Source organism: Mandrillus leucophaeus, unplaced genomic scaffold (genome assembly GCF_000951045.1).
Source record: "Mandrillus leucophaeus isolate KB7577 unplaced genomic scaffold, Mleu.le_1.0 Scaffold395, whole genome shotgun sequence".
In the NCBI taxonomy this organism is placed as follows: Eukaryota; Metazoa; Chordata; class Mammalia; order Primates; family Cercopithecidae; genus Mandrillus; species Mandrillus leucophaeus.
The window spans coordinates 1874329-1898002 of NW_012104198.1; the positions used below are offsets into that span (position 1 = coordinate 1874329).

Below are 23674 nucleotides of genomic sequence, written 5' to 3' on the forward strand. Positions count from 1 at the left end.
CCCAATAGGGCTCAGGTGAGGCTGTGGAGGTGGTGCTGGGGTCTGGGGTCTGGAGAGGTGGGGGCAGCCTAGGCTGAATTTCTCAAACACAGCACATATCAGGCCTTTTTTTTTTTTTTTTGAGACAGAGTTTTGCTCTGTTGCCCAGGCTGGAGTGCAGTGTTGAGATCTCGGCTCACTGTAACCTCTGCCTCTCGGGTCCAAGCGGTTCTCCTGCCTCAGCCTCCCAAGTAGCTGCGATTACAGGTGCCCGCCACTATGCCTGGCTAATTTTTGTATTTTTAGTAGAGATGGGGTTTCATCATGTTGGCCAGGCTGGTCTCAAACCCCTGATCTCAGGTGATCCACCCACCTCAGCCTCCCAAAGTGCTGGGATTACAGGCGTAAGCCACCGTGCCTGGCCTCAGAGCCTTCTGAAGAACAGGACACATATGAATGAATGCACACAATGCTCACTGTACTTGTGAAGAAACTGAGGCCCAGAGAGGTTTACCCCAGATCATGCAGGTAGTAAGTGGCAGAGCTGACATTTAAACCCAGACCTTCTGCGCTCTTACATAAATAAACTCAAGCCTGACTTATACCCATTCAGTTTCACTCCAGTTGTATATTGAAGGAAAGGAGTAGGCACAGCAGTGAGTCCTAGACCCTCATACCCTACTTATCCATCTCTGCCCCGCTGATGTTTTTTCCGGCTCAGGGTTCCTGGGCAACACCGCCTCAGCGGGGTCGGCTCCTGTATGCTCCGCTGTTGTTGGTGGAAGAGGGTGCAGCGGGGGAGGGGTACCTCGGCAGATCCAGTGGCCCACTGCGCACCTTCACCTGTCTGCACGTGCCTGGAACCCACTCAGACCCCAGCCATGGGAAGAGGGGCAGTGCCGACAGCTTGGTGGAGGCTGTGAGTCCAGACGGCATATAGACAAGATGGTTGGGGGAGAAGGGGAGGAGGTGGGTACTGGAGGAGGAAGGAAAGGAGTCCCCGGGTCCTACGTTGTGCATGTAGATATCCCTTTGCCCTACGACCTCTCCTCACTCCTGTCCCCCACTGACTTCCCTACATGCCCTCATGGGCACGTCATTTATCCACACTGAACCTTCTGTGCACACTGTGCCCTCGGTCAACACTGATCCCACCTGTGCCCCCAGGTGCTCATATCGGAGGGTCTGGGCCTCTTTGCTCGAGACCCACGTTTCGTGGCCCTGGCCAAGCAGGAGATTGCAGATGCATGTCGCTTGACACTGGATGAGATGGACAGTGCTGCCAGTGATCTGCTGGCACAGGGAACCAGCTCGCTCTATAGCGACGAGGAGTCCATCCTTTCCCGCTTCGACGAGGAGGACTTGGGAGACGAGATGGCCTGCGTCCATGCCCTCTGAATTCTCACCCTTCCCCAACTGCTCAATAAACCTCCTGCCCTCCCCTCCCCAGCAGGAGACAGGCATGGACCACACCCCTGGATTTTGTTGTCTTTGCACTGGGGGACAGGGCTGCCTGGGGGCCCCCATCCATCCATCCCCTGTTCCTACCCTGAGCCACTGCCCACACACGGGTATTTCCAGAAACCAGGACAGCCAGGCCTGATTATTCAGCGTCAGGGAAGGAGGGAGGAGGAGGAGGAGGAAGAAGAGACAGCAGCCAAAAAAAGCTGGAGGCAGAGTGGAGGAGGGGGAAGGGGGAGGGGGAGGGCGTTGGACAGAGATGGAGGAAAGGGGAGAGAGAGGGTGTGAAAGGTGCTTGGACCCGGAGAGGAGGAAAGGCAGAGATTTCACCAGGGCTCAGCCAGGTCAAACTAGGAAGGGTAGACGGATGAGAAGGAAAGGAGAAGGAAACCCAGAGGAGAGTCCTGCCAGGGAAGAGTCCTAGAGGTTGGAATCGTCCTGGTATGTGATGCATCTTAGGCAGAGGGGTCCTCTGACAGTAATAGGAATTTTAGGGCGGCTAAATTGAGATCACTCTGTCTCCCATCTCCCACCTTCTGCCTGAGAAAGAAAAGAAAACCTAAATCCTCCATCAGTAGACAACATAGGTGACAGCAAAGGGCAGGGCTCCCAGCCCTGGGGAACCCACTCAGGGCCCACCTGGCTTTCCTGAGACCACCTAAGAGTAACCTACTTTTATCCCACACAGATCCCAGAGGTCCTCTCTGCTTCTTGCCCCAGCTTTACTCCTCACCCAGCCTTTGGGGTTACATTTGCTCAGTGAAGGCTTATCTGGCATTTACTGTGTGCCAGGCACCGACTCTGGGATTCTCTCGGGACAAACTGAGCTGGCTGAAACACGGGACAGGTCTCATCCAAAGTGGGAGTCAGCCCCACTCCAGAGGAATTGAAGGTAGCATTGGCAGTGGTGCAGGATGAGACCACCAGGCAGGGAGGAGCTCTTCCCAGCTCTCAGAGTAGGGGTTTCTCATTTGTATAATTTGTGCCAATCAAGCCAGGACTGAAATTTGAGGGAAGCCAGAATTGGAGACTAGGACTGAGAAGATTGAGTTACATTAGGCCTTGAAATAAAGGCTTAAAGTGGCTGGGCTGGAGTTAGGTGGCAACAGCAAGTCATGGGCAGGTCATAGAGAGTGAAGGGAGACTGTTGAGGGATGAGGTGCGAGAAACCACTGAGGCCAGATCAGGCGGAGCCTTGAATGCCAGGCCCCAAACTCTGGGATTTTTCCTATAAGCAGTGGGGAGCCATGGAAGGGATTTGAGTAGGGTAGTGACATAGTTAACATTGCATTTTAAATAGATGTTCTGACGGCTGTGCTGAAAACAGAAGGGAGGGGGAAGAGACTGGAGATGCTAAAATTGGCAGGAATGATGGTCGCCTTAGCCAGGGGAGGTGGCAGAGGAGATGGTGAGAAGTGAGTGGATTCCAGAGATGTGTAGGAGGTAAAATGAACCATTTATTGGGCCCTGTGCTAACTGCATTACAGTGATTATCTCGTTGAATCAGTGCAACAACCCTATAGGTATCATTTTAAACCATTTTACCTGTCCAGGGTCAAACAAGAAGAAATATCAGAGGTGGGATTCAAATTCAAGCAGTTTGATGCCAAGATCCATGCTTTTAACCCTTCCTGTGTACTGCTTCCCCAATAAGGCAACAACTGGGAAGTATCCATTACATATTTGTGTGAATGTTCATGTTTAAAAAAACAGGTATTGAGCTGGGCATGGTGACTCATGCCTGTAATCTCAGCACTTTGGGAGGCTGAGGTGGGAGGATCACTTGAGCCCAGGAGTTCAAGACCAGCCTGGGCAACAAAGTGAGACCTCGTCTCTACAAAAAAATTTAAAAATTAGCTGGGCATGGTGTCTTATGCCTGTGGTCCCAGCTACACAGGAGGCTGAGGCAGGAGGATCACTTGAGCCCAGGAGGTTAAGGCTGCAGTGAGCCATATTCATGCCACTGGACTGCAGCCTGGGCAACACAGGGAGACCCTGTCTCAAAAAAAAAAAAAGAAAGAAAAGAAAAAAAGAGGATATTCATTCAGATGGTTCAAAATTCAAAAGGTAGGCCAGATGCAGTGGTTCACACCTGTAATCCCAGCACTTTGGGAGGCTGAAGTGAACAGTGGATCACTTAAGGTCAGGAGTTCACAACCAGCCTGGCCAACATGGCAAAACCCCATCTCTACTAAAAATACACACATAAAAAATAAAAATTAGCCAGACGTGGTGGTGTGTGCCTGTAATCCCAGCTACTCAGGTGGCAGAAGTAGAAGAATCGCTTGAACCCAGGAGGCGGAGGTTGCAGTGAACTGAGGTTGCACCACTGCACTCCAGCCTGGGCAACAGAGCGAGACTCTGTCTACAAAACAAAACAAAACAAAACAAAACTACTGAGATGCTGTTTTTCATCTTTCAGGGTGGTGAGTATCAAAAAGTTTGATAATGTTCCATATTGGCAGGTTGGCCAGAAACAAGCATTTTCATAAATCGCTTGTGGAAGTTTCATTATCTTATACATTTATCTTTTAGCACATGCGTGAGTCTATCTGTAAGATGAATTCCTAGAAGTATGAAGCTGAACCAAACAGTAAATGAATTTATTTTTTTAGATTTTGCCCAATCGCCTTCTACACATGTTATACCATGTCTGCCTGTGTAGAAGGCAATTGGGCAAAATCTAGAAAAATAAATTCATTTACTGTTTTGTTCAGCTTCATACTTCTAGGAATTTATCTTACAGGTAGACTTGTACATGTGCTAGAAAGTGTATGTACGAAATGATACACTACCGGGCTGTTTATTTTTTATTTTATTTTATTTGAGATGGAGTCCCAAAAGGTACAAAGGGGTATAAAGTGAAAAGTTTCCCTACCCTCTGGAAGCAAATAGTATTATCAGGTATCTTTTATAGACATACAAGATGGTGTGCTGAAAAAAAAAAAGATGGTGTACTGATAAGTTAGCACAGTGGCTAAGAGTAACAGGTGCTGGAGCCAGACTTCCTGGGTTCATATCCTGGTTCTACCAATTTGCCAGCTGTGTGAACTTAGGAAAATTCCTCTCTGCCTCGTAGTTTATTCAGCTGTAAAATGAAGATAGTTGTCGTACCTGTCCCATAGGGTTACAGTGAGAATTTAAGTGAGTAATACAGGCAAAGTTCTCTAAACAGTACTTGACAGAAAACAGCCACAATTTAAATATTAGCTATTCTCTGTCTGATATAACCCTTCTCTTCTCTTTGTACACAATTACCACACAGTTTGACATCTTGCATTTTTTACTTAACTAAATATCTTGGCAATCATTCCATAGTTCCATGTTATTATAATGACAGCGGCATAGTATCAAGAGTTTATTTAAACAGGCTACCAGCAATGAGTACTTTGGGAGTGTCCATTCTTTATCCTATTATAAACAGCCCTGGCCCGGGGCGGTGGCTCACACCCGTAATCCCAGCACTTTGGGAGGCCAAGGCAGGCAGATCACATGAGGTCAGGAGTTCATGACCAGCCTAGCCAATATGGTAAACCCTGTCTCTACTAAAACTACAAAAAAAAAAAAATAGATGGGTATGGTGGCGGGTGCCTGTAACCCCAGCTACTTGCGGGAGGCTGAGGCAGGAAGAATTGCTTGAACCCGGGAGGCGGAGGTTGCAGTGAGCGGAGATCGTGCCACTGCACTCCAGCCTGGGCAACAGAGCGAGACTCCATCTCAAAAAAATAAAAAATAAAAAATAAACAGGCCAGTCGTGTATTATCTTATACATACATCTTTTAGCACATTTATGAGTCTATCTGTAAGATGAATTCCTAGAAGTATGAAGCTGAACCAAACAGTAAATGAATTTATTTTTTTAGATTTTGCCCAACTGCCTTCTACACATATTATACCAATGAAACTTCCACAGGCGATTTATGAGAATGCTTGTTTCTGGCCAACTTACCAATATGCAACGTTATCAAACTTTTTGATACTCACCACCCTGAAAGATGAAAAACAGTATCTCAGTAGTTTTTTTGGTTTGTTTGCTTGTTTTGTTTTTGAGATGGAGTCTCGCTCTGTTACCCAGGCTGGAGTGCAGTGGTGCGATCTTGCCTCAGTGCAACCTCTGCCTCCTGGGTTCAAGCGATTCTCCTGCCTCAGCCTCCCAAGTAGCTGGGATTACAGGCGCCTACCACCACAGCCAGCTAATTTTTGTATTTTTACTAGAGATGGGGTTTCACCGTGTTGGCCAGGCTGGTCTCAAACTCCTGAGCTCAAGTGATCCACCTGTCTCAGCCTCCCAAAGTGCTGGGATTACAGGCATGAGCCACCGCACCTGGTCGAAGTTGAGCATCTTAAGCCCCAACTGTATTTTGGGTTTTGTATCATAGCCATCACTGTTGACCTTGATGGGCCTAGTTTTAGTTGCAGGAGGGAGGGTTATTCCAATTAAGAGAGCGCTAAGGAATAAATAGCAGGTAAAGTGGTAGAGTTAGAGTAGGCATTAATTTGACAAAGAGGAAGAGAGAAATAAGGGAGATGGTTAGCTGGGGGAAGGAGAGAGTTTCAGGGTATGCTTAAAATGCAGACTACGAAAAAGGAACCTGGAAGACCTTGAACCGTGTTTAAACTGCAGGGACTCTGGGCACTGCCAGCTAGTAGCTGGCTGACCTTGTGAGAGTCACTTAAGCTCTCTGGGGAATCATTTTCCTCATCTGTAAAAACGGCGGAATAGTCCCTACGACATAGGACTTTTGTAAGCATTAAATGAGTGAACACGTTTAACAAACTCAGAAAAGGGCCTGGCAAAGTTGTCACACTGTAGGACCGAACGGGAAGGTCTCCTCTCCCGAGCCCTCGAGCTGTGTTTTCCCAAGGCATATTCCAGCACGCTCTCGCGGCTCCAGTCTCCCGGCCGGAATGGCTGCCGGTGAGACTGGGGTACAACCCTCTGTGCGCAGGCGCGTTGCGGGCAAGGAGGGGGCGCGAGGGGCGGGGCTGCAGCTGCCTGGGCTGTTCCAACGAGCGCGCGCCGCCCCCGCCGCGCCCCGCGCCGCCCTTGCTAGCCGGCGCCTCCCGCCCCCTGCATTGCTGATGCTGCTGCTGGCAGACATGGACGTGGTGAATCAGGTACGCGCTCCAGCACCGTGGACAGAGCCCGCCGCTGCCCGGCTGCCAGGGCCGGGTCGCTCAGGCCCGCCGACTCTGGGAGGTGGTGGCCAGGGTCTGGCAGCGGAGACCCGGTCCCCGGCGCTGGGGCTGGGGTCTGCGGCAGGTGAAGGGGAGGAAAGGGGAGGTGGAGGAAAGGAGTGCGCTCTTTGCCGCAGCGAGGGCCGTCCTCACTGCCGCAGCAGGGGCCCCGGAGTCCAGTTCATTACTGGCGACCGCGAGGGGAGGAACAGGGGCCCGGGGGCTGGAGTGAGGGCAAGGGACAAGGGGAGGGGAGAGTGGAAGGAAGATGGGGGGTGCTGCGGATAAGCTAGGAAATAGAGCGACAGAAGGTGTGGGGGCGGGGGTGGGGGAGAGGACTGGCACCCGCCCCTCCCAAACAGAGACTGTACCCCCATAGGCGACCACCCCTTCCCCCAGAGCACACCTAGGGGACAATCTGGTTTTACTCCTTTCAAAACCCCCAGTCTCCTTACCTCCAGCACATAGCGACTGAAGCCATGTCCCAGCCCTCCCCCACCTTAATCAGTCCAGACCCTCTCTGCCATCTCTCTCTTCGCCACCTCAGAAACTCACCCCCAATCAGTCCCAACCCTTCCCCATCCCCATCACCTCAGACCTCCACCATCACTGCCATCTGACACACCTTTACCGCTGCAGACCCTTCCCCCACCTGAGCCAAACCGACTCCTGCCCTGTTATGACTCACCTTCACCATCACAATCCCCCACCAGAATGCACCCCACTCCATCCCCATTCTCCACCCGAACCCCTTCCCTATCTGACTCGCCTTTATGTTTCAGACCTGCTTCCCCTCCTTAACTAGTCCTGACCTCATCCCCATCTCCCTCACCCCCGACCTCCTCTGCCATCTGACTCACCATCTCTTCAGACCTTCCCACCAGTTCTTGGACCCCGGGAGTCTTTTCTCAGAGACCCTGGGGCTCACACCTTCCCCAAGGTGTCACTTTCTCCTTTTCACCCCCTCCTTGAGGTCACATGCTCCATCCCCAGGGGTCATTGATAGGCAGCCTTGCCACTCACCTCCCTCTCTACCTCCAACAACCCCACCCCTTCCCCACTGTTTCTCTCCTCAGCTGGTGGCTGGGGGTCAGTTCCGGGTGGTCAAGGAGCCCCTCGGCTTTGTGAAGGTGCTGCAATGGGTGAGTGTGGTCTGGGCTGTTGGGGGAGAGTACAAGGAGAGAGGGAGGTCATGGGGTCCAGAAGAGCAGGGGTGGAGTAGGGACGGATAGCCAGAGATGAGTGTGGGGGTTGTAGGGGATGGGGGAATTAGGCTCCAGGTTGAGGTTTCAGGGGTTTGAAGCCAGAAAACAGATGAGCTGTGACGTCACATAGGGTTGAGGGTACCCCCGTTGTGAAGTGGGAGATTGTGACGTCCTACCTCCTCTCCTGAAGTGAGGGAGGGGTGGGGGAGGTGGAGCCTGTAGCAGATGCTGGGTGAGCCATGCAAAGCCAGAGAAACCCAGAGACAGTGAAGGTGACAGAGAGAATGAGGGACAGGGAATGATAAAGACAGAGATGGAAATACTGAGGAAAATAAAGAAATATGGAGATGAGAAGAGATACAGAGATAACGAGAAGAGACAAACAGAAACAAAGAAAAGGGAGACACAGAAAACAGATGCAAAGAGAAACAGACACAGGGAGAGAGGCAGGAAAACAGGGTGGGGGAGAAAGAGACACTCAGAAAAAAGAGACACCAACATACAGAGAGGCAAGAGGGAGACAGAGAGAGAGCCATCCAGAGACCGAGTGAGAGACAGGACAGAAAGACAGAGACAAACAGACCAAGAAACAGAAAGACACAGACATACAGGCATACACTTACACAGACAGAAAAAAGAGATAAAAAGAGACACCAAGAGATCAGACAGGCAGAGGCAGAGAGGATCAGAGACACAGAGAGACAAAGAGACATCTGAGAAAGACAAAGACACATAGAGAAACAGAGATACTGAGAGAAACAGAGACACAGTGAGATACACAGAGAACAACAGAGACAAACAGAGAAGAGGGAAGTCAGCATGGAGAGGCAGAGACAGAGAGAGACACAAAGAGAGAGAGAAACAGGAAGAGACAGCCATACCCTTGTAATCAGCTTGTCCTTGGTCCCGATGAGCCCTGATTAGGGGTTGGGGGTGGGGACTGCTCCATCTGCTGCTGCCTGTGCTGGGCCCCCAGTCTGTCCAGAGGAGGGCACCTCCCTCCCACATGCACACAGGTTCACTGTGGCCATCCCCATCCCTGCTGCCCAAGGTCTTCGCCATCTTCGCCTTTGCCACATGCGGCAGCTACAGTGGGGAGCTCCAGCTGAGCGTGGATTGTGCCAACAAGACCGAGAGTGACCTCAGCATCGAGGTCGAGTTCGAGTACCCCTTCAGGTGTGCTCCCACCCTGGGATCCCAACAGACCTGGGAGAGGAAGGGGCAGGGTGGAACCGGCCAATACCTCCCCCCCAAGTAGCTCTTGCCCAGCTCCCACCTCAAGAGGCCACATCCACTGGGATCACTGAGCACCTGCCTTGTACCCGGCACTGCTCTGGACTCTAGAACTATGTGGTGAGCAAGGCAGATATAGGCTGTGGCCCTCTGGCTCTGTTCCAGCGAAGGGGTAAAGGACAGGCAATAAATAAGATACAAAAATAAAAGACAGGTATATATACATACCTTAACCCGGTAGGTATTCAATTAATGTTAGCCAATATTATTATTTAATCCCCATTCATTCATTCTATACACATTTTTGAGAACTTACTGTATATCTGGTACTACTCAAAGTGCTGGGAGCATGACAGTAACTAAAACAGACCCAACTCCCGCCAGGCGCAGTGGCTCACGCCTGTAATCCCAGCACTTTGGGAGGCCGAGGCAGGTGGATCACCTGAGGTCGGGAGTTTGAGACCAGCCTGACCAACATGGAGAAACCCCGTCTCTACTAAAAATACAAAATTAGCCAGGCATGATGGTGCATGTCTGTAATCCCGGCTACTCAGGAGGCTGAGGCAGGAGAATCACTTGAACCTGGGAGCCTAAATCGCGCCATTGCACTCCAGCCTGGGCAACAAGAGCGAAACTCCATCTCAAAAAGAAAAACAGACCCAACTCCCTACCTTTATGGAGCCTAGATTATAACAAATAAATTAACAAAGAGGATAATAGCAGACTGAGAGAAACTCAAGGAGGGGATCCTCATGTAGGGTTTTATGGTAGAGAATAATGAGGGGCACTGCTTAGATATAGGGAAAAATTAAACCCAGTTAAACAATTCTGACATTTATTGAGCTCATACTGTGTGCCAGGCACTACACTGGGTGCTAGGTGCACAAGAATGAGCACAGCTGGCATGGGCACTACCCTCACAACGATGTCTACCTCCTGCAGGGTGGGACAATCGAGACCCACAGACGCAATCCCTGCACAGGTTTCTGAGACTCCTCCACTATTTGGCCAAATTATATAACCACTCTGGGTCTCAATTTCCTTATCTGTAAAAAGGAATACTAATAATATCTACCTCACAGGGTTGTGGTTAGCATTCAATGAGTTAATACTCGTCAGGTGCTTAGCACAGTGCCTGGCACACAATAAGTGCTCCATCAGTGTTTGTTCGATAAGTAAAATAAATTTAAGGAACTCAGGAAAGAGGACAGGGATTGAGTTGGAAACTGGGGGTCTTCGAGCACTAAGGGTAAATGTAGGCTCAAGAGATCACCCAGTGGGGGAATGGAAGAGTGAAAATAGAAGAAAACCTAGCACAGGCCCTGAGCAATGATGGAAAAGAGAGGAGGTGCCGGGAAAGTGTGGCCTGAGAGGCAGGGGGCAGCCAGGTATCCATGGGTTCACAGAGGCAAGGGAGAGAAGAGTTTGGGGAAGGAGGGGGAGCTGGCAGCATGGGACACTGCTTAGAGCCGGCCCTTTGGGGATCCACAAGACCTCAACCATCCCCTGTGCCCCCTCCCTACACCTCCCATGTCTAGAACTTTGGGTCCTAAGGCTTTAACCCACAAGTCCCCCAGAAAAAGAGTCTTGGCCCTGGGTCCCCCTGAGCAAATCTCTCCCAAACTGCCCTAATACCCAAGGACCTGTCATTCCCTCTTATGGACCTCCTCTCCTGACCCAGCCCACTAGAAACAGAAACTCAAACCCAGATGCAACTCCTAGCTCCATCACTTACGAGCTGTACAACTTTGGGCAAGTAACAACCTTGCTAAGCCTCTGTTTGTTCATCTGTAAAAAGGGTATAATAAAGCCTGCTTTAGAGAATTGCTGGAGGCTGTCATTAAATGAGACAATTATGTAAACTGCTTAGTAGGTGATTAATAAGTGCAAGCCTCTTCCCTCAGGGCCTTTGCTACACAAAGGCATTGGCACCATTTGCTCAATCTCAGGATCCTGGCCTCCAATCTGAGACCGTGCTCCAGTACTTCTCCCCACAGACATTTTCTCTCTACAACCCCCACTTTTCTTCCATCACACCACAGGAAAGGCCTTAGTCCCAGGACACCTCCCCTCTTCCCTCACATACACACACCCTGTTCCAGGATCCCTTTACCCTCCTTTCTTTCTGTCTGTCTTTTCCTGTTGTGTAGTCGCTGGGTTCTCCTCTGCTATGCATACATTTTTTTCTCTAGGGGACCTGAACTGGGGTGGGAGAGGAAAGTCAACATGAGGAAGGGAGAAAACAAGGTTCAGATCCCAACTCTGACATTCCCTTGCCAGCTGTGTGACTTTAGGCAAGTTAATGCACTTCCCCGAGCCTCTGTTTCCGCCTCTGTACATTTCATTTGATAAACATTTCTTGAGTGCCTGCTAGGTGCCAGCACTGTTCCAGGGCCTGGAGATACAGTGGTGAAAACAGAGGAAAAAGCCCCACCCTCTTGTAGTTACAGCAAAAAACAAGATTAAAAAAAATAAAATATCTGGTATGTCAGATGGGTACCACTACTATCGAGAAAAGTGGAGCAAGGAAGCCAGGCTAAGGAGTGCTGGTTGTGAGAATGTTTCCCTTTAAGTAGGGAGATCAGGGAAGGTCTCAATGAGAAGGTGACAGTTGAGCAAAGCTTCAAGGAGATGAGGGAGTAAGACCCGAAGCTATCTAGGGGGAAAGCATTCCCGGCAAAGGGAACAGCCAGTACAAACAAAGATCCTGGGGAGGGAGGATGCCTGGCAAGTTCTAGAAATAATCGAGAGACCAGAGTGCTTGGGTTGGAGTGAAGGATGAATAACACCTATCTCACCAGGATGTTTTGAGCAATCAGTGAAATGTGACTGGTACATAGTAGGTGCTCGATGAATGGTTATTTCCTCCTCTTCCTGGGGCCTTGTCAGAATCGGGGGGACCCATGATTGGGCTGGAGGGTTGAGGGGGTTCTTAGGGGCTGGGCCACACCTGCCCACCTCTGTTTGCAGGCTGCACCAAGTGTACTTTGATGCACCCACCTGCCGAGGGGGCACCACCAAGGTCTTCTTAGTTGGGGACTACTCCTCGTCAGCCGAATTCTTTGTCACCGTGGCTGTGTTTGCCTTCCTCTACTCCATGGGGGCTCTGGCCACCTACATCTTCCTGCAGAACAAGTACCGAGAGAATAACAAAGGGCCCATGCTGGTGAGTCCCCACAACCACTTGCATGTAGCGACCATGGGGACACGGAACCTCAGGGACACAGCCATGCTCACAGACCACACCAAATCCCAGACAGGCCCATAGGCACACAGCCACCATAACAGCCACACATATAGCTGCCACTGCTATTAATCCACACCAGGCATCAGGGACACAGAGTCATAGAGTCACAGAGACATACAGCCCATGCAGAATCCCAGACAGGCCCACACCTGAGAACCTTCCTGCTCTCACACAACCACACAGCCTAGATCAAAGGAAGAGGCCCACAGAGGTTCACTGTGACAGTCATGCCTGTCATCATGCCACACCGACACACTGATTCCTACACTGCTGTACTCACACACCCTCAGCCTAGACAAAAAATGACAAAAATTCCCACATGCAGACAAAAGTGGAAAGACACATTACTTTCCACAGATTCGGAAATCATCCCACAGAGTTCCCCTCCCCCCAACACCCACAGCCACATATCACAATCACACTCCCACATCCTCTGTGTCATGTACACACACAAGCTCAAGCTGGGAGGGCCACCTTCAGGTGAAAGTGCTGTGGGCTTGAGAGCTGAAAAGGCAGGGGAGAGACAGGCCTCTTCTGGGGGTCTCTTCCCCAAAGAAAGCCTGTGATCCGAGGAGGCCCCAGGGCCTAGTGTGAAGCAGTCCACTCACAGTGCCGTCTTCCTCACCCCTGCCTGCCTTAGGACTTTCTGGCCACGGCTGTGTTTGCCTTCATGTGGCTAGTTAGCTCATCGGCATGGGCCAAGGGGCTGTCAGATGTGAAGATGGCCACAGACCCAGAGAACATTATCAAGGAGATGCCCGTCTGCCGCCAGACAGGGAACACATGCAAGGAACTGAGAGACCCTGTGACCTCGGGACTCAACACCTCGGTGGTAAGCCCTAAGTGCTGGCTGGAGGAGGGAGAGTGGAAAACAGTACAGTCCGGCATGGGGAGTAGTGGAGTGGGAGAATAAGAGGAGAGTCAGGGGAGATCCAAGGGGTGTCCCTGGAGAACACGTGCCAACAACAACATTGAAGGATGAGCTAGCAATTGTAACCACTGTGACACCACAGACTGTCCCCAAAGGGGGAACATGACAGCTTCTGTCCAGATTAGGTTTGGGAGACCTGGATCCCAGACCCAGCCTAGACATGCAGAATTTCTGGCAACTCAGCACCCTCTCGGGACCTCAGTTTCCTCATGTGCAAAACGAAGGAAAAACTTGAAATGTTTCCCCACTTGGATGCCCCCTGCTGGCTGGAGTCAGACTGTCTGCGCTCAAATCCCAGCTCTACCTCTTGCAAACTCCCTGACCTGAAACTAGCCACAGCCTCTCAGGGTTCAGTTGAGCATGTATAATAGAAAACTAATAATGGGTCTTGCTCCAAAGTTGAGTATTTAGTGAACTAATAATACGGAGTGCTCAGAAAAGGGCCTAGCACAAGGTAAGTCGTATACAAGGATTACAGATGCTAAGATTACAACTTTTCTTTCCTGTCACTTGCTGGATGTGAGACTTCAGGTAACTTAGCCTCTAGGGCCTCAGTTTCCTCAACTATAAAATGGAGATAGTATTTCCTGCCCAAAACTGAATTTTAAGTAAACTTATAACATGTAAAGCTCTTAGAAGAGGGCATGGCATATAGGAAAAGATACATAAAGTGTTTTATGTCTTAAAATTACTTTATGTGGCCGGGCGCAGTGGCTCACGCCTGTAATCCCAGCACTTTGGGAGGCCAAGGCAGGCAGATCACCTGAGGTAGGGAGTTCAAGACCAGCCTGACCAAAATGGGGAAACCCCATCTCTACTAAAAATACAAAATTAGCCGAGTGTGGTGGCGCATGCCTGTAATCCCAGCTACTTGGGAGGCTGAGGCAGGAGAATTGCTTGAACCCAGGAGGCGAAGGTTGCGGTGAGCCGAGATTGTGCCATTGCACTCCAGTCTGGGCAACAAGAGCGAAACTCCATCTCAAAAAAAAAAAAAAAAATTATGCAAGTTTCATATATTTTATACATGTACACTTATACATATATTTATATCTACATGTATGTATTTAGATGCATGTTAGTGGTATAGTTATATTTAATAAGTTTGTATCCTTACATTTTACTATGAATATATTACAAATTTACATTTTATACATGCATAAACGTGTATATAATATGCATATGTGCAAATATGTAAATAATTGTATATGTAATACTGATAGATCACAGCATCCCCAGGACTCCAAATTCTTCTAACACGCCCTCCTCGCCAGAGGTGATTTTTCTGCACATCGATGTTCTACGCACTGGGACTCAGAGAGTCTGGGTTTCAGAAACCCCCCACCCTGCGGAGCCTATGGATTCATTCCCCGCATGCTCATTCCTGCACGCAGGACCGCCAAGGCAATGGGCGGGGTACCACAGCCGAGCCTTGTCTCCCTGCAGGTGTTCGGCTTCCTGAACCTGGTGCTCTGGGTCGGCAACCTGTGGTTCGTGTTTAAGGAGACAGGCTGGGCCGCCCCGTTCCTGCGCGCGCCTCCCGGCGCCCCCGAGAAACAACCGGCACCCGGGGACGCCTACGGAGATGCGGGCTACGGGCAGGGCCCCGGCGGGTACGGGCCCCAGGATTCCTACGGGCCTCAGGGCGGCTACCAGCCTGACTACGGTCAACCAGCCGGCGGCGGTGGCGGTGGGTACGGGCCTCAGGGCGACTATGGGCAGCAAGGCTACGGCCCGCAGGGTGCACCCACCTCCTTCTCCAATCAGATGTAGTCTGGTGAGTGACCGGCGAGCGGTGCAGCCAAGGAGGGTACAAGAAAGGAGACGAGCGGGTCAGTGAACCAATAAGAGTCAGGGGTAAAGAGTACGTAAGGCGTTTACTGGGGCAAGTAAGGACTGAAGTTTGAAGGAGGCAATCAAGAGGCAGAGCTACCTGCTGAGAGCTGAAAAACTAGCCAATGAATGGAGAAAAGAAGAACGGTGCTTCAAGATGGACAGAACGAAGAGCCAATAGGAGGGAGGTAGAAGTGCAACTCCGGGGAAAGGCGGGGGGAGAGAAGCAGAGCAACCAATAAAGGGAGGGAATATCGGGGGACTTGCGCAATGGCAAGTCAGCGGAGCGCAAGAGTCACAGAAGCGACGAGGAGGTGGGTCTTAGAGGTGACTGATAAGCCAATAGGTGATAAGGCCAATAGATGGTGAGGGTAAATGGGCGTGGATCTTGAAGGTCAGACGAGCTCACCAATCCGGGAGGAGGGGATAGATCTGCCGCCTCTCCCCAACGCTCGAGGGGAGGGAAGTAGTGTGGATCTTCAAAGGAGGAAGAGGGACGGGGTGGGGTCCTGGAAAGGCTTGCCAGCCTTCTTGCTGGGCCTTAAAAGAGAAGTGAGGGTCAGGCTCGGTGGCTCACGCCTGTAATCCCAGCACTTTAGGAGACCGAGGCGGGCGGATCGCTTGAGTCCAGGAGTTCGAGACCAGCCTGGGCAACATGATGAAACCCCACCTCTACAAAAAATACAAAAATTAGCTGGGCGTGGTGGCATGCATCTGTCCCATCTACTTGGGAGGCTGAAGTGGGAGGATCACTTGAGCCTAGGAAGTTGAGGCTGCCGTGAACTATGATCCTGCCACTGCACTCCAGCCTGGCAACAGAGCGAGACTCTGTCTCAAAAAAAAAAAAAAGAGAAGAAAGAAAAGAAATAAGAAAAGAGAGAGGCCAGGCGAGGTGGCTCATGCCTGTAATCCCAGCACTTTGGGAGGCCAAGGTGGGCGGATCACCTGAGGTTAGGAGTTCAAGACTAGCCTGGCCAACATGGTGAAACCCCGTCTCTACTAAAAATATAAAAATTATTTTTAATTTTTATATTAAAATTAAATATTTTAATTTTAGACGTGGTGGCACACGTCTGTAGTTCCAGCTACCCTGGAGGCTGAGGCAGGAGAATAGCTTGAACCTGGGAGGTGGAGGTTCCAGTGAGTTTAGATTGTGCCACTGCACTCCAGCCTGGGCGACAGAGCGAGACTCTGTCTCAAAAAAAGAAAAAGAAAAAGAGAAGTGAGATTTCCCTCAGATAGGAGGGAGGATGTAGGGGAGGAAAGGCAGAAGGAAAAGGCTAGGGGGTGGTGTGAAGTGGGGGGAGGCAGAAGGTGGCAATACTTGGAGGTAGCCTCTGACACTGGGTTAGCCAGGATGGAAAGGGCATCCCATATCTAATTCATCAAAAAATCCTGTTGGTCCTACCTTCAAAAAATATATCCATCATCTTCCACTGTCATCTCTCCCGGACCTCTTCTCAGGTCTCCATTTCCATTCTGTTCTACTCATAGCATCTGGAGGGATTCTGTTAAATCCTAAATTAGGCCACAGTCCTCCTGTGCAGAACTCTGCCCTGTCGCAAGCTGGGCGTGGTAGCTCATGCCTGTAATCCTAGTACTTTGGGAGTGCTAGACTTGAACTCCTGGGCTCAGGCAATCCTCCCACCTCAGCCTCCCAAGTAGCTGAGACTATAAGTGTGAGCGACCATGCCTACCTCACTTTTTTTTTTTTCATTTCTTATTGTCACCCTGTGTTACACGATATAATCCACTCATGCATCATGTTCGCTGTGCGAAGTCTATCTCCCCCTGCTACAATATAAGCTGCATAAAGACAGGGATCTTTGTTTTGCTCAATATAGTTTAGCACAGATGGCTAGAACAGTACCTGTCAAGGGACTACTTTTTTGGTTGGGGGAGGGAGACTGTAATCTCTTTGGTACCTAACCCAGTGGGGGCAAGGGCAGGTATATCTTCTCAGTAGAGGCAGCTGGGATGAAGTTGTCTCCAGCAATATAAGTGAAAGAAGAAAAGACATAAAGCCAGGAAAAAGGCATAACAGCCCAACCCCTATCTGAGGGCGCCACCCATGTCGGACCCCCTCTCCTTTCTGTGTCTTTTGTCTCTACAGGTCAGTGAAGCCCAGGAGGACCCATAGGGGGGCAAGAGCTCAGGAGAAGGCCTGCCCCCCTTCCCACCCTTACACCCTAGGTCTCCACCCCTCAAGCCAGGAGACCCTAACTGTCTTTGTTGTTTATATATATATATATTATATATAAATATCTATTTATCTGTCTGAGCCCTGCCCTCACTCTACTCCCCTCATGCACTAGGTGCCCAGTCTTGAGTGGGCCTCCTCTCTTACCCCTGTCCCTTTCCCTGCATCCCTTGGCCCCTCTCTGTTTACCCTCCCTGTCCCCTGAGGTTAGGGGGATCTGAAAGGACAGGGAGAGAACAGACCTCGGCTGTGTGGGGAGGGTGGGTGTGGCTTCAGACTCTCTCTTCTCTCCCCCTCCCCTCCTCCCAGCTCTGGCCTTGGTTCCTCCAGCAATGCCTGCCTGAACAAAGGCCATTAGGGAAATCCAACTCCAGGGTGAGAGAAAGACAGAGATTGGGGGGGCTTCAGGTAGAGAGAACATTTTGGACCCAAGGTGGTCTTGGAGAGGAGCTGTGGAGTGGAGGGGTCGGCAGGGAGGTTGGGTTCCAGACAGAGTGGATCTGGAGTCTGAAGGAGAGGAGTGCGCTAGAGCATTCTGGGGTGGGGCTTGGAAGGACGCTGAGGGCAGGGTTCTAGAAGGGGCGGGGCTTTGAGCGAGGCAGAATGGTGGGCTCCAGAGTAGATGGGTCTTGGACTGGGACCAGAGCCTATGGAAAGGGTGTGGCTTGGAACATTTGGGAGACTGAGCTTGATTATAAAGGGGACAGATCCTGAGTAAGGCAAGAAGTGGGATTCAGGAATGGGCCAAACCAGGGTTCTAGACAGGGTGGGGCTTAGAATGGAGCTTCCATGGTGGTTTCAGAAAGGGCAGCCCCTCCCCATGGTGCAGTGAAGAAAATGTTTTACAGTGGCTGGGTTTGGGCAGTGGAGAGGGGACTTGGATAGGAGCTTCCAGATGGGTTTTGTTAGGGATGGAGGAGAATGGCTCTGGCTACAGCTTGAGACGGAAGTGGCCTGAGAAGAGCCAAGTGATATGGCTTGTAGGGTGAGGCGTGGGATCCAGAGAGAAGCTCCCCACCACACACACCCTTCCCCACTCCTGTGATGAAACAGCTAGGTTAATCAGAGGACAGAACCAACGGGTCTGTGGGGCTGGCCCACCCCTCTTCCCCCTTCCCCTGCCCCCTCCCTCCCTCCACACCTCCACCCGTCCTGGGGTGGTTGGAGGCCCGGTCTGGAGCCCCTATCCTGCACCCTCTGCTGTGTCTGTGATGTCAGTAGTGCCTGTGATCGTGTGTTGCCATTTTGTCTGGCTGTGGCCCCTCCTTCTCCCCTCCAGACCCCTACCCTTTCCCAAACCCTTCGGTATTGTTTGAAGAACCCCCCCTCCCCAAGGAAGAACAAATATGATTCTCCTCTCCCAAATAAACTCCTTAACCACCTAGTCTACCCGGCTCTGGTTTCTCAGTGTGTCTTTTTCGGGTGCCGGGGAGGGGGTCAGCCAGGGAAGAAAGGAGGGAGAGGTTGTGAGAACAAGCTCCGCCTGGACCTACCGACCGCAGTTCAGCTCGCTGCACCATTTCAGGCCCCTTCAAAAGTGTTAGGCAGAGCGGCATCCTCTAGAAAGCCTCTCCTGCGGATCACTCTGTCACTCTCTGAATAGCCCTGCTCGCCCTCCCAATACTAGCCACCGAATGCCCGGTCTTTCTAGGATTTGGTTCTAATTCTGGTCCCTTAGTCAAGCCCCTTCCGAGCCCCCGTGGAACCCTCTCCTCAAATCCCCAAGGGATCCGAATAGAAGGAAATCTCACATTGCCTGACCCCCTCCCTAATCTTCAGACCCTGCTGTCTCTCCTTTCCCTGCCTCAGCCCAGGCTGGAGAAATGGGAGACCGGTTAGGCAAGGCCAGGAGGTGGGGCGCCGAGGTGACTCCTTAGTTCATTATTCTCTTTTACCTCTCCACTCCACGGGAAGTGACAGGGACATGTGTAATGGGGGGCGGGAAGAGGTCCCTGGCGCCCGCGATGAAAGGCCTGGCCGCTGCAGCCTCCGTGCCTAATTAGAGACCCGGGCCAGGAGCCCCAGTTCTGACTGAGGCCATGGGACTCCCTCCTCCCAGCCCTGAGGCACAGCCAAGCCTGAGAGCGCGAAGGAGAGGCTCCCAGCCCTGGAACTGAGCTGGGGAAGAGGATAACTGGAGAGAGAAAAATGGAGGTGAGGGAGGGAAGGCTTTAAGAGGTACTTCTCAGGACTTGGGGGCGGGGGCGGGGCTGGACAGCTAGGCTTATAAGGATGAGGGGAGAGAGGGGAGGAGGGCTTTGGAACCTGGCCTGGCTCTGAGAGGGGAATGAGAAGGGAGGAGTGCGTATAAGATCTAGCTCTCTAGTGGCTAGGGCCAGGTTCCCAGGTTCCCAGCGAGCACCAGCTGGGGCCGCGGGTGAGGTTGGGGGCCATTGTTACAGCATTCATCGAGGAGACCCTCGGAGCCTCACCAGTGGGGAGGAGCCAAGAGATGTCTTTAACCCCTCTCCCAAATAAGCATCCGAAATAAATCGACACAAAATGTCAACACAAGCACCCTAGCGCGCCACCCCTCTCAGTCCAGTTGGCCACCTCCGAGTCTCCCCATCCTCCACTACAGAGCCCTCAAGCCCCAGGTCCCGTGAGAGGCTACGTGGCACACCGGGGTTCTGGGGGTCGTGCCTTGTGACGCCCCGCACTGGCCCAGAGCGGGAGGGCAGGGGCCTTTCCCGCGGGGCACCCGGGGCTGCGTGCAGCTCACCTTTAGGCAGGGGGCGCCGTGGCAGCGGAGAGACCACATGCCCAAGGGCGGGCCCTGCGGGGCGCGCTCCTCCCACGAGGGTGTCAGGTTTACGGAACCGAGCTCCCAGGCCGGACGCGCGGTGGCCTGACGGTCCCAAGGATTACATTCGCTTGACCCGGCCTGGCTTGACCCTGCCCGGGCGCGCCATGTTCGCGCGTGGGTCCCGGAGGCGCCGCTCCGGGCGTGCGGTGAGCGGGAGTCAGGGCAGCGGTGGGGGTCGGGGGTAAATTGAGGCCCGGGCGAGGGGACAATTGATAGGCATAGTGAATAGGTGCCCCACAGAGGGTCTTGGAATCCCATCCCCTGCATTCCCAGACCTGGGGCTGGGGCTGCTGGAGGCGAATGGATGGAGGAAGGTGTAGATCTGGTGGCCCAAACCCCCTAATCACCTCTCCGCACACTTTCATCAGCACTCCTGGGAGCTGGTGGGGACCCCTCTCTTGTGAACTGTGGGAGGGAATCCTGAGGGCCAGAGGACTGGGTCCTGGGGACTTAGGTTGAGCAGGAACCTCCTGAGCTTCTTTTTTTTTTTTTTTTTTTTTTTTTTTTTTTGAGACGGAGTCTTTCTCTGTCACCCAGGCTGGAGTGCAGTGGCGCTGTCTCAGCTCACTGCAACCTCCGCCTCCTGGGTTCAAGCGATTCTCCTGCTTCAGCCTCCCATGTACTTGGGATTACAGGCGCCCACCACAACGCCTGGCTAATTTTTGTATTTTTAGTACAGACAGGGTTTCACCATGTTGGTCAGGCTGGTCTCAAACTCCTGACCTCAGGTGATCCGCTCACCTCGGCCTCCCAAAGTGCCGGGATTATAGGCGTGAGCCACCGCGCCCGGCGGACCTCCTCAGTTTCTAAAGGACACAGTACCTTAGAGGAATGTGGACGGACGGATGGAGTCCTACACTCCTGGGATGCCGAAATGCTGACGGTCAAGAGACTGGGATTTGGGGGAACAAGGCTTCCAGGGTTCCGCCTGAGCAAGGGAGTTTTTGACTTCTTAGACAGGACGGTCTTTCACTTCCTTTGGAGTGGGTCTCTGACCTGGGAATGTGGGGTCTGGGTTTGGTGGTCCAGAGAAGGAATAAATAGCCCTAGGATAGGCGGGGTAAAGGCCAAGGTTTCTTGGGATGGGGGTTTATTGGGATGGGGGTTTCTCAGCAGGCACCTCCTGAGATCCTGGGGAAGGGTCCCCAGTTCCTTGGGTATCAGCGCATGAGGCCAGGGTTTGGGGGAGGAGCTCCTGAGCTTGTGAAGAGAGGGGCAGGGGTTCACGTGGGGATCTCAAGGAAGGATGAGGTCTCATCTCCTACCCTGTGGAACTGGAGTGCTGCTGGCGGCATAGATGGAGAGGGAACCAGGATGAAGCCTGGGAGAGGATGCCCAGAGTAGGGGCTCTGTGCCCTAGTGGGGAGAGTACTCTGAATACTCGGGGAGATGCTTGAGCCCTGGAAGGATCTAAGGCTGGTGGGAGGTGTCTGAGGCTAGGGGCGGACGGGAAGGGGGGGTTCGAGGCCAGCCTAGGGAGGGGAATTCCCTGAAAAGGGGACATATAAGGAGGTGGCTTCAACTGCCCCGCCTCTGCCTCGGTTGTGTCCCGCTCCCCCGCACTCTGGGCGCTGTCCCAGCCTGCCCAGCGCTGCCCAGGTAAGACAGGCCCCAGCGTGCGGTCGCGGGCAATGAAGTGGAGGGGCGGGCGTTGACTTCTTCTTCCCTGCTTCCGCGCTTCACCCGGCCCTGCATCTGCTCCCGCCCACTGCAGCCTCCAGAGGCAGAGGACCCAGACCGGGGCCAGCCCTGCAACTCCTGCAGGGAGCAGTGCCCCGGCTTCCTGCTCCATGGCTGGAGGTAAGTGGTTCCCCTAAAGGGCCTCGCCTTTTTCAGAGCTCCGCCTTCGGGGGGGAATCCAGGAGGCTTAGGCCACGCCCCTACGCTTGAGCTCCGCCTACAGAGGGATCGCAGTTGGGAAAAGAGCCTCAGGCTCAGATTCAGAGCCCCGCCCCCTAACTCATTCCCAAAAGTCCGGTTCCCAGGAGGGCTCCACCCACCATGCAGCCCCGCCCCTAGAAGAGTTCTACTGTAGCCGCTGAGTCGCATCCCTAGGGAGATTCTTCGTCCCTAGCGCTGAGCGCTGCCCACTGGCCTCCAGCACCCCTCTTAGACTCAGACCTACTCTCCCAGGCCCAGCGTCCTATCCTCCTGCTGGAGCCCTGCACCCAATAGACAGCGCCTACAGCCCCCAGACTCAGGCCCTACCCACAGGCTCAGAGCCCACAAGTTCAGAGCCTCACCACAGGTTAGATGCCTGTGTCTAGTGAAAGTTTCCCCACAAAGCGTCCCACTCCCCACGACCTGTCCTCTGGCTCACAGCCCAGCCACTCCCTGGCTTACAGGCCCACCTCCTGCAGCCCCGCTCCCAGGCCCAGATCCCCGTCCCTGCTCACAGCCCTTTGGTGGTGATAATCTGCATGTCCCGGCTCCTCCGTTGGACCTGGGCTGCCGAGGGGTTCAGGTGGGCGACCCCTTAGTAACTGACCCCCATCCCGGCCCTCTCAGAAAGATCTGCCAGCATTGCAAATGCCCGCGGGAGGAGCACGCAGTGCACGCGGTGCCTGTGGACCTGGAACGCATCATGTGCCGGCTAATCTCGGACTTCCAGCGCCACTCCATCTCAGACGACGACTCAGGCTGTGCATCGGAGGAGTATGCCTGGGTGCCCCCAGGCCTTAAGCCGGAGCAGGTGACCAGAGGCCAGCCCTCCACTCTTGCTGTCCAGTGGTTGCACACTAATGCTCACATACACACACACACACACACTCAGGTGGGAACCTATTTCTGGGGCTATGCTAGAGTGTGCAGCCAGACCGAGGGTCCTTCTGGCCCGTCTGTGATCGAGGAGTGATCAGCCCCCCATACCTTGGGTGACTGAGGGACCAGTTGCTCAGGGCCTGTTCACCCCAATCCTATTGTTTTTGATTGTTTGTTTTTGAGACAGGGCCTCACTCTGTTGCCCACCACAGCCTCCCTTATAGCTGGGCCTGCAGGCGCATGCCACCATGACTGGCTATTTTTAAAAATTTTTTGCAGAGACAGGGTCTCCCTTGTTGCCCAGGCTGGTGTTGAACTCCTGGGCTCAAGTGATCCTGCCTCGGCCTCCCAAAGTGCTGAGATTACAAGAGCAAGCCACCATGCCTGGTCCCACTCCCTGTTCTACCCTCCCAGCACTTCATTCACCACATGACTTCGTTGATTGAGTCATTCAACACATAGTTATGGGGCACTTACTGCATGTGAGACACTGTTATAAGCACTGAGGACACAGCAGTGAGCAAAACACAAAATAACATATCTGCTCACAGGCGTGGTGGCTCACGCCTGTAATCCCAGCACTTTGGGAGGCCGATTCGGGTGGATTACTTGAGGTCAGGAGTTTGAGACCAGCCTGGCCAACATGGCAAAACCCCGTCTCTACTAAAAGTACAAAAATTAGCTGAGTGTGGTGGTGTACACCTGTAATCATAGCTACTTAGGAGGCTGAAGCAGGAGAATTGTTTGAACCCAGGAAGCAGAGGTTGCAGTGAGCTGAGATTGTCCCACTGCACTCCAGCCCGGGCAACAGAGTGATACTCCTTAAAAAAAAAAAAAAAAAAAA

At 52.5% G+C, this 23674-nt stretch overlaps 4 protein-coding genes and 1 long non-coding RNA gene across 8 annotated transcripts in view; 3 read left to right on the forward strand and 2 right to left on the reverse strand.

Moving 5' to 3' along the window:
- CACNA1F (calcium channel, voltage-dependent, L type, alpha 1F subunit) overlaps positions 1–1451 on the forward strand; it is a 28735-nt gene extending 27284 nt beyond the window's left edge. Inside the window, exons 47-48 of the mRNA XM_011991361.1 lie at positions 701–898; positions 1147–1451. Of these exons, the coding sequence (XP_011846751.1) occupies positions 701–898; positions 1147–1377 (429 nt within the window). The 3' untranslated portion in view covers positions 1378–1451. The remainder of the gene's footprint in view (positions 1–700; positions 899–1146) is intronic.
- Positions 1452–4253: 2802 nt separating this feature from the next.
- LOC105547698 lies at positions 4254–7889 on the reverse strand. The gene is made up of 2 exons (XR_001007256.1): positions 7479–7889; positions 4254–4528 (listed from the first exon to the last, which is right to left on the reverse strand). It is a non-coding gene; the product is annotated as an uncharacterized LOC105547698 (long non-coding RNA).
- Positions 6455–18651, forward strand: SYP (synaptophysin). The gene is made up of 7 exons (XM_011991362.1): positions 6455–6558; positions 7695–7760; positions 8875–8999; positions 12027–12222; positions 12944–13135; positions 14678–15008; positions 17178–18651. The coding sequence occupies exons 1-6, from the start codon at positions 6523–6525 to the stop codon at positions 15002–15004; spliced, it is 942 nt and encodes a 313-aa protein (XP_011846752.1). The 5' UTR covers positions 6455–6522; the 3' UTR covers positions 15005–15008; positions 17178–18651.
- A 1426-nt stretch (positions 18652–20077) lies between these two features.
- The window catches only part of PRICKLE3 (prickle homolog 3 (Drosophila)), an 11221-nt gene continuing 7624 nt past the window's right edge, over positions 20078–23674 (forward strand). For 2 of the 4 annotated variants that reach the window (XM_011991365.1, XM_011991364.1), the window contains exons 1-3: positions 20078–20216; positions 21785–21870; positions 22579–22762. In XM_011991365.1, the coding sequence (XP_011846755.1) occupies positions 20175–20216; positions 21785–21870; positions 22579–22762 (312 nt within the window). In that variant the 5' untranslated portion in view covers positions 20078–20174. Of the gene's footprint in view, positions 20217–21607; positions 21670–21784; positions 21871–22578; positions 22844–23674 lie in introns of those variants that run through there. The other 2 variants (XM_011991366.1, XM_011991367.1) reach the window with 2 other exon arrangements.
- Positions 20564–23674, reverse strand: part of PLP2 (proteolipid protein 2 (colonic epithelium-enriched)) — a 13697-nt gene continuing 10586 nt past the window's right edge. Inside the window, exon 7 of the transcript XR_001007257.1 lies at positions 20564–20594. The gene's annotated coding sequence lies outside the window, so the exon portion shown is untranslated. The remainder of the gene's footprint in view (positions 20595–23674) is intronic.

What these genes read in the sequence shown, in the direction of transcription:
- SYP (XM_011991362.1), top strand. Translation starts at nt 6,523, where the DNA reads ATGCTGCTGCTGGCAGACATGGACGTGGTGAATCAG. An exon ending in TTGTGAAGGTGCTGCAATGG is followed by an intron (nt 7,761 to 8,874) that starts GTGAGTGTGGTC and finishes CTGCTGCCCAAG; the next exon opens with GTCTTCGCCATCTTCGCCTT. An exon ending in GAGTTCGAGTACCCCTTCAG is followed by an intron (nt 9,000 to 12,026) that starts GTGTGCTCCCAC and finishes CTCTGTTTGCAG; the next exon opens with GCTGCACCAAGTGTACTTTG.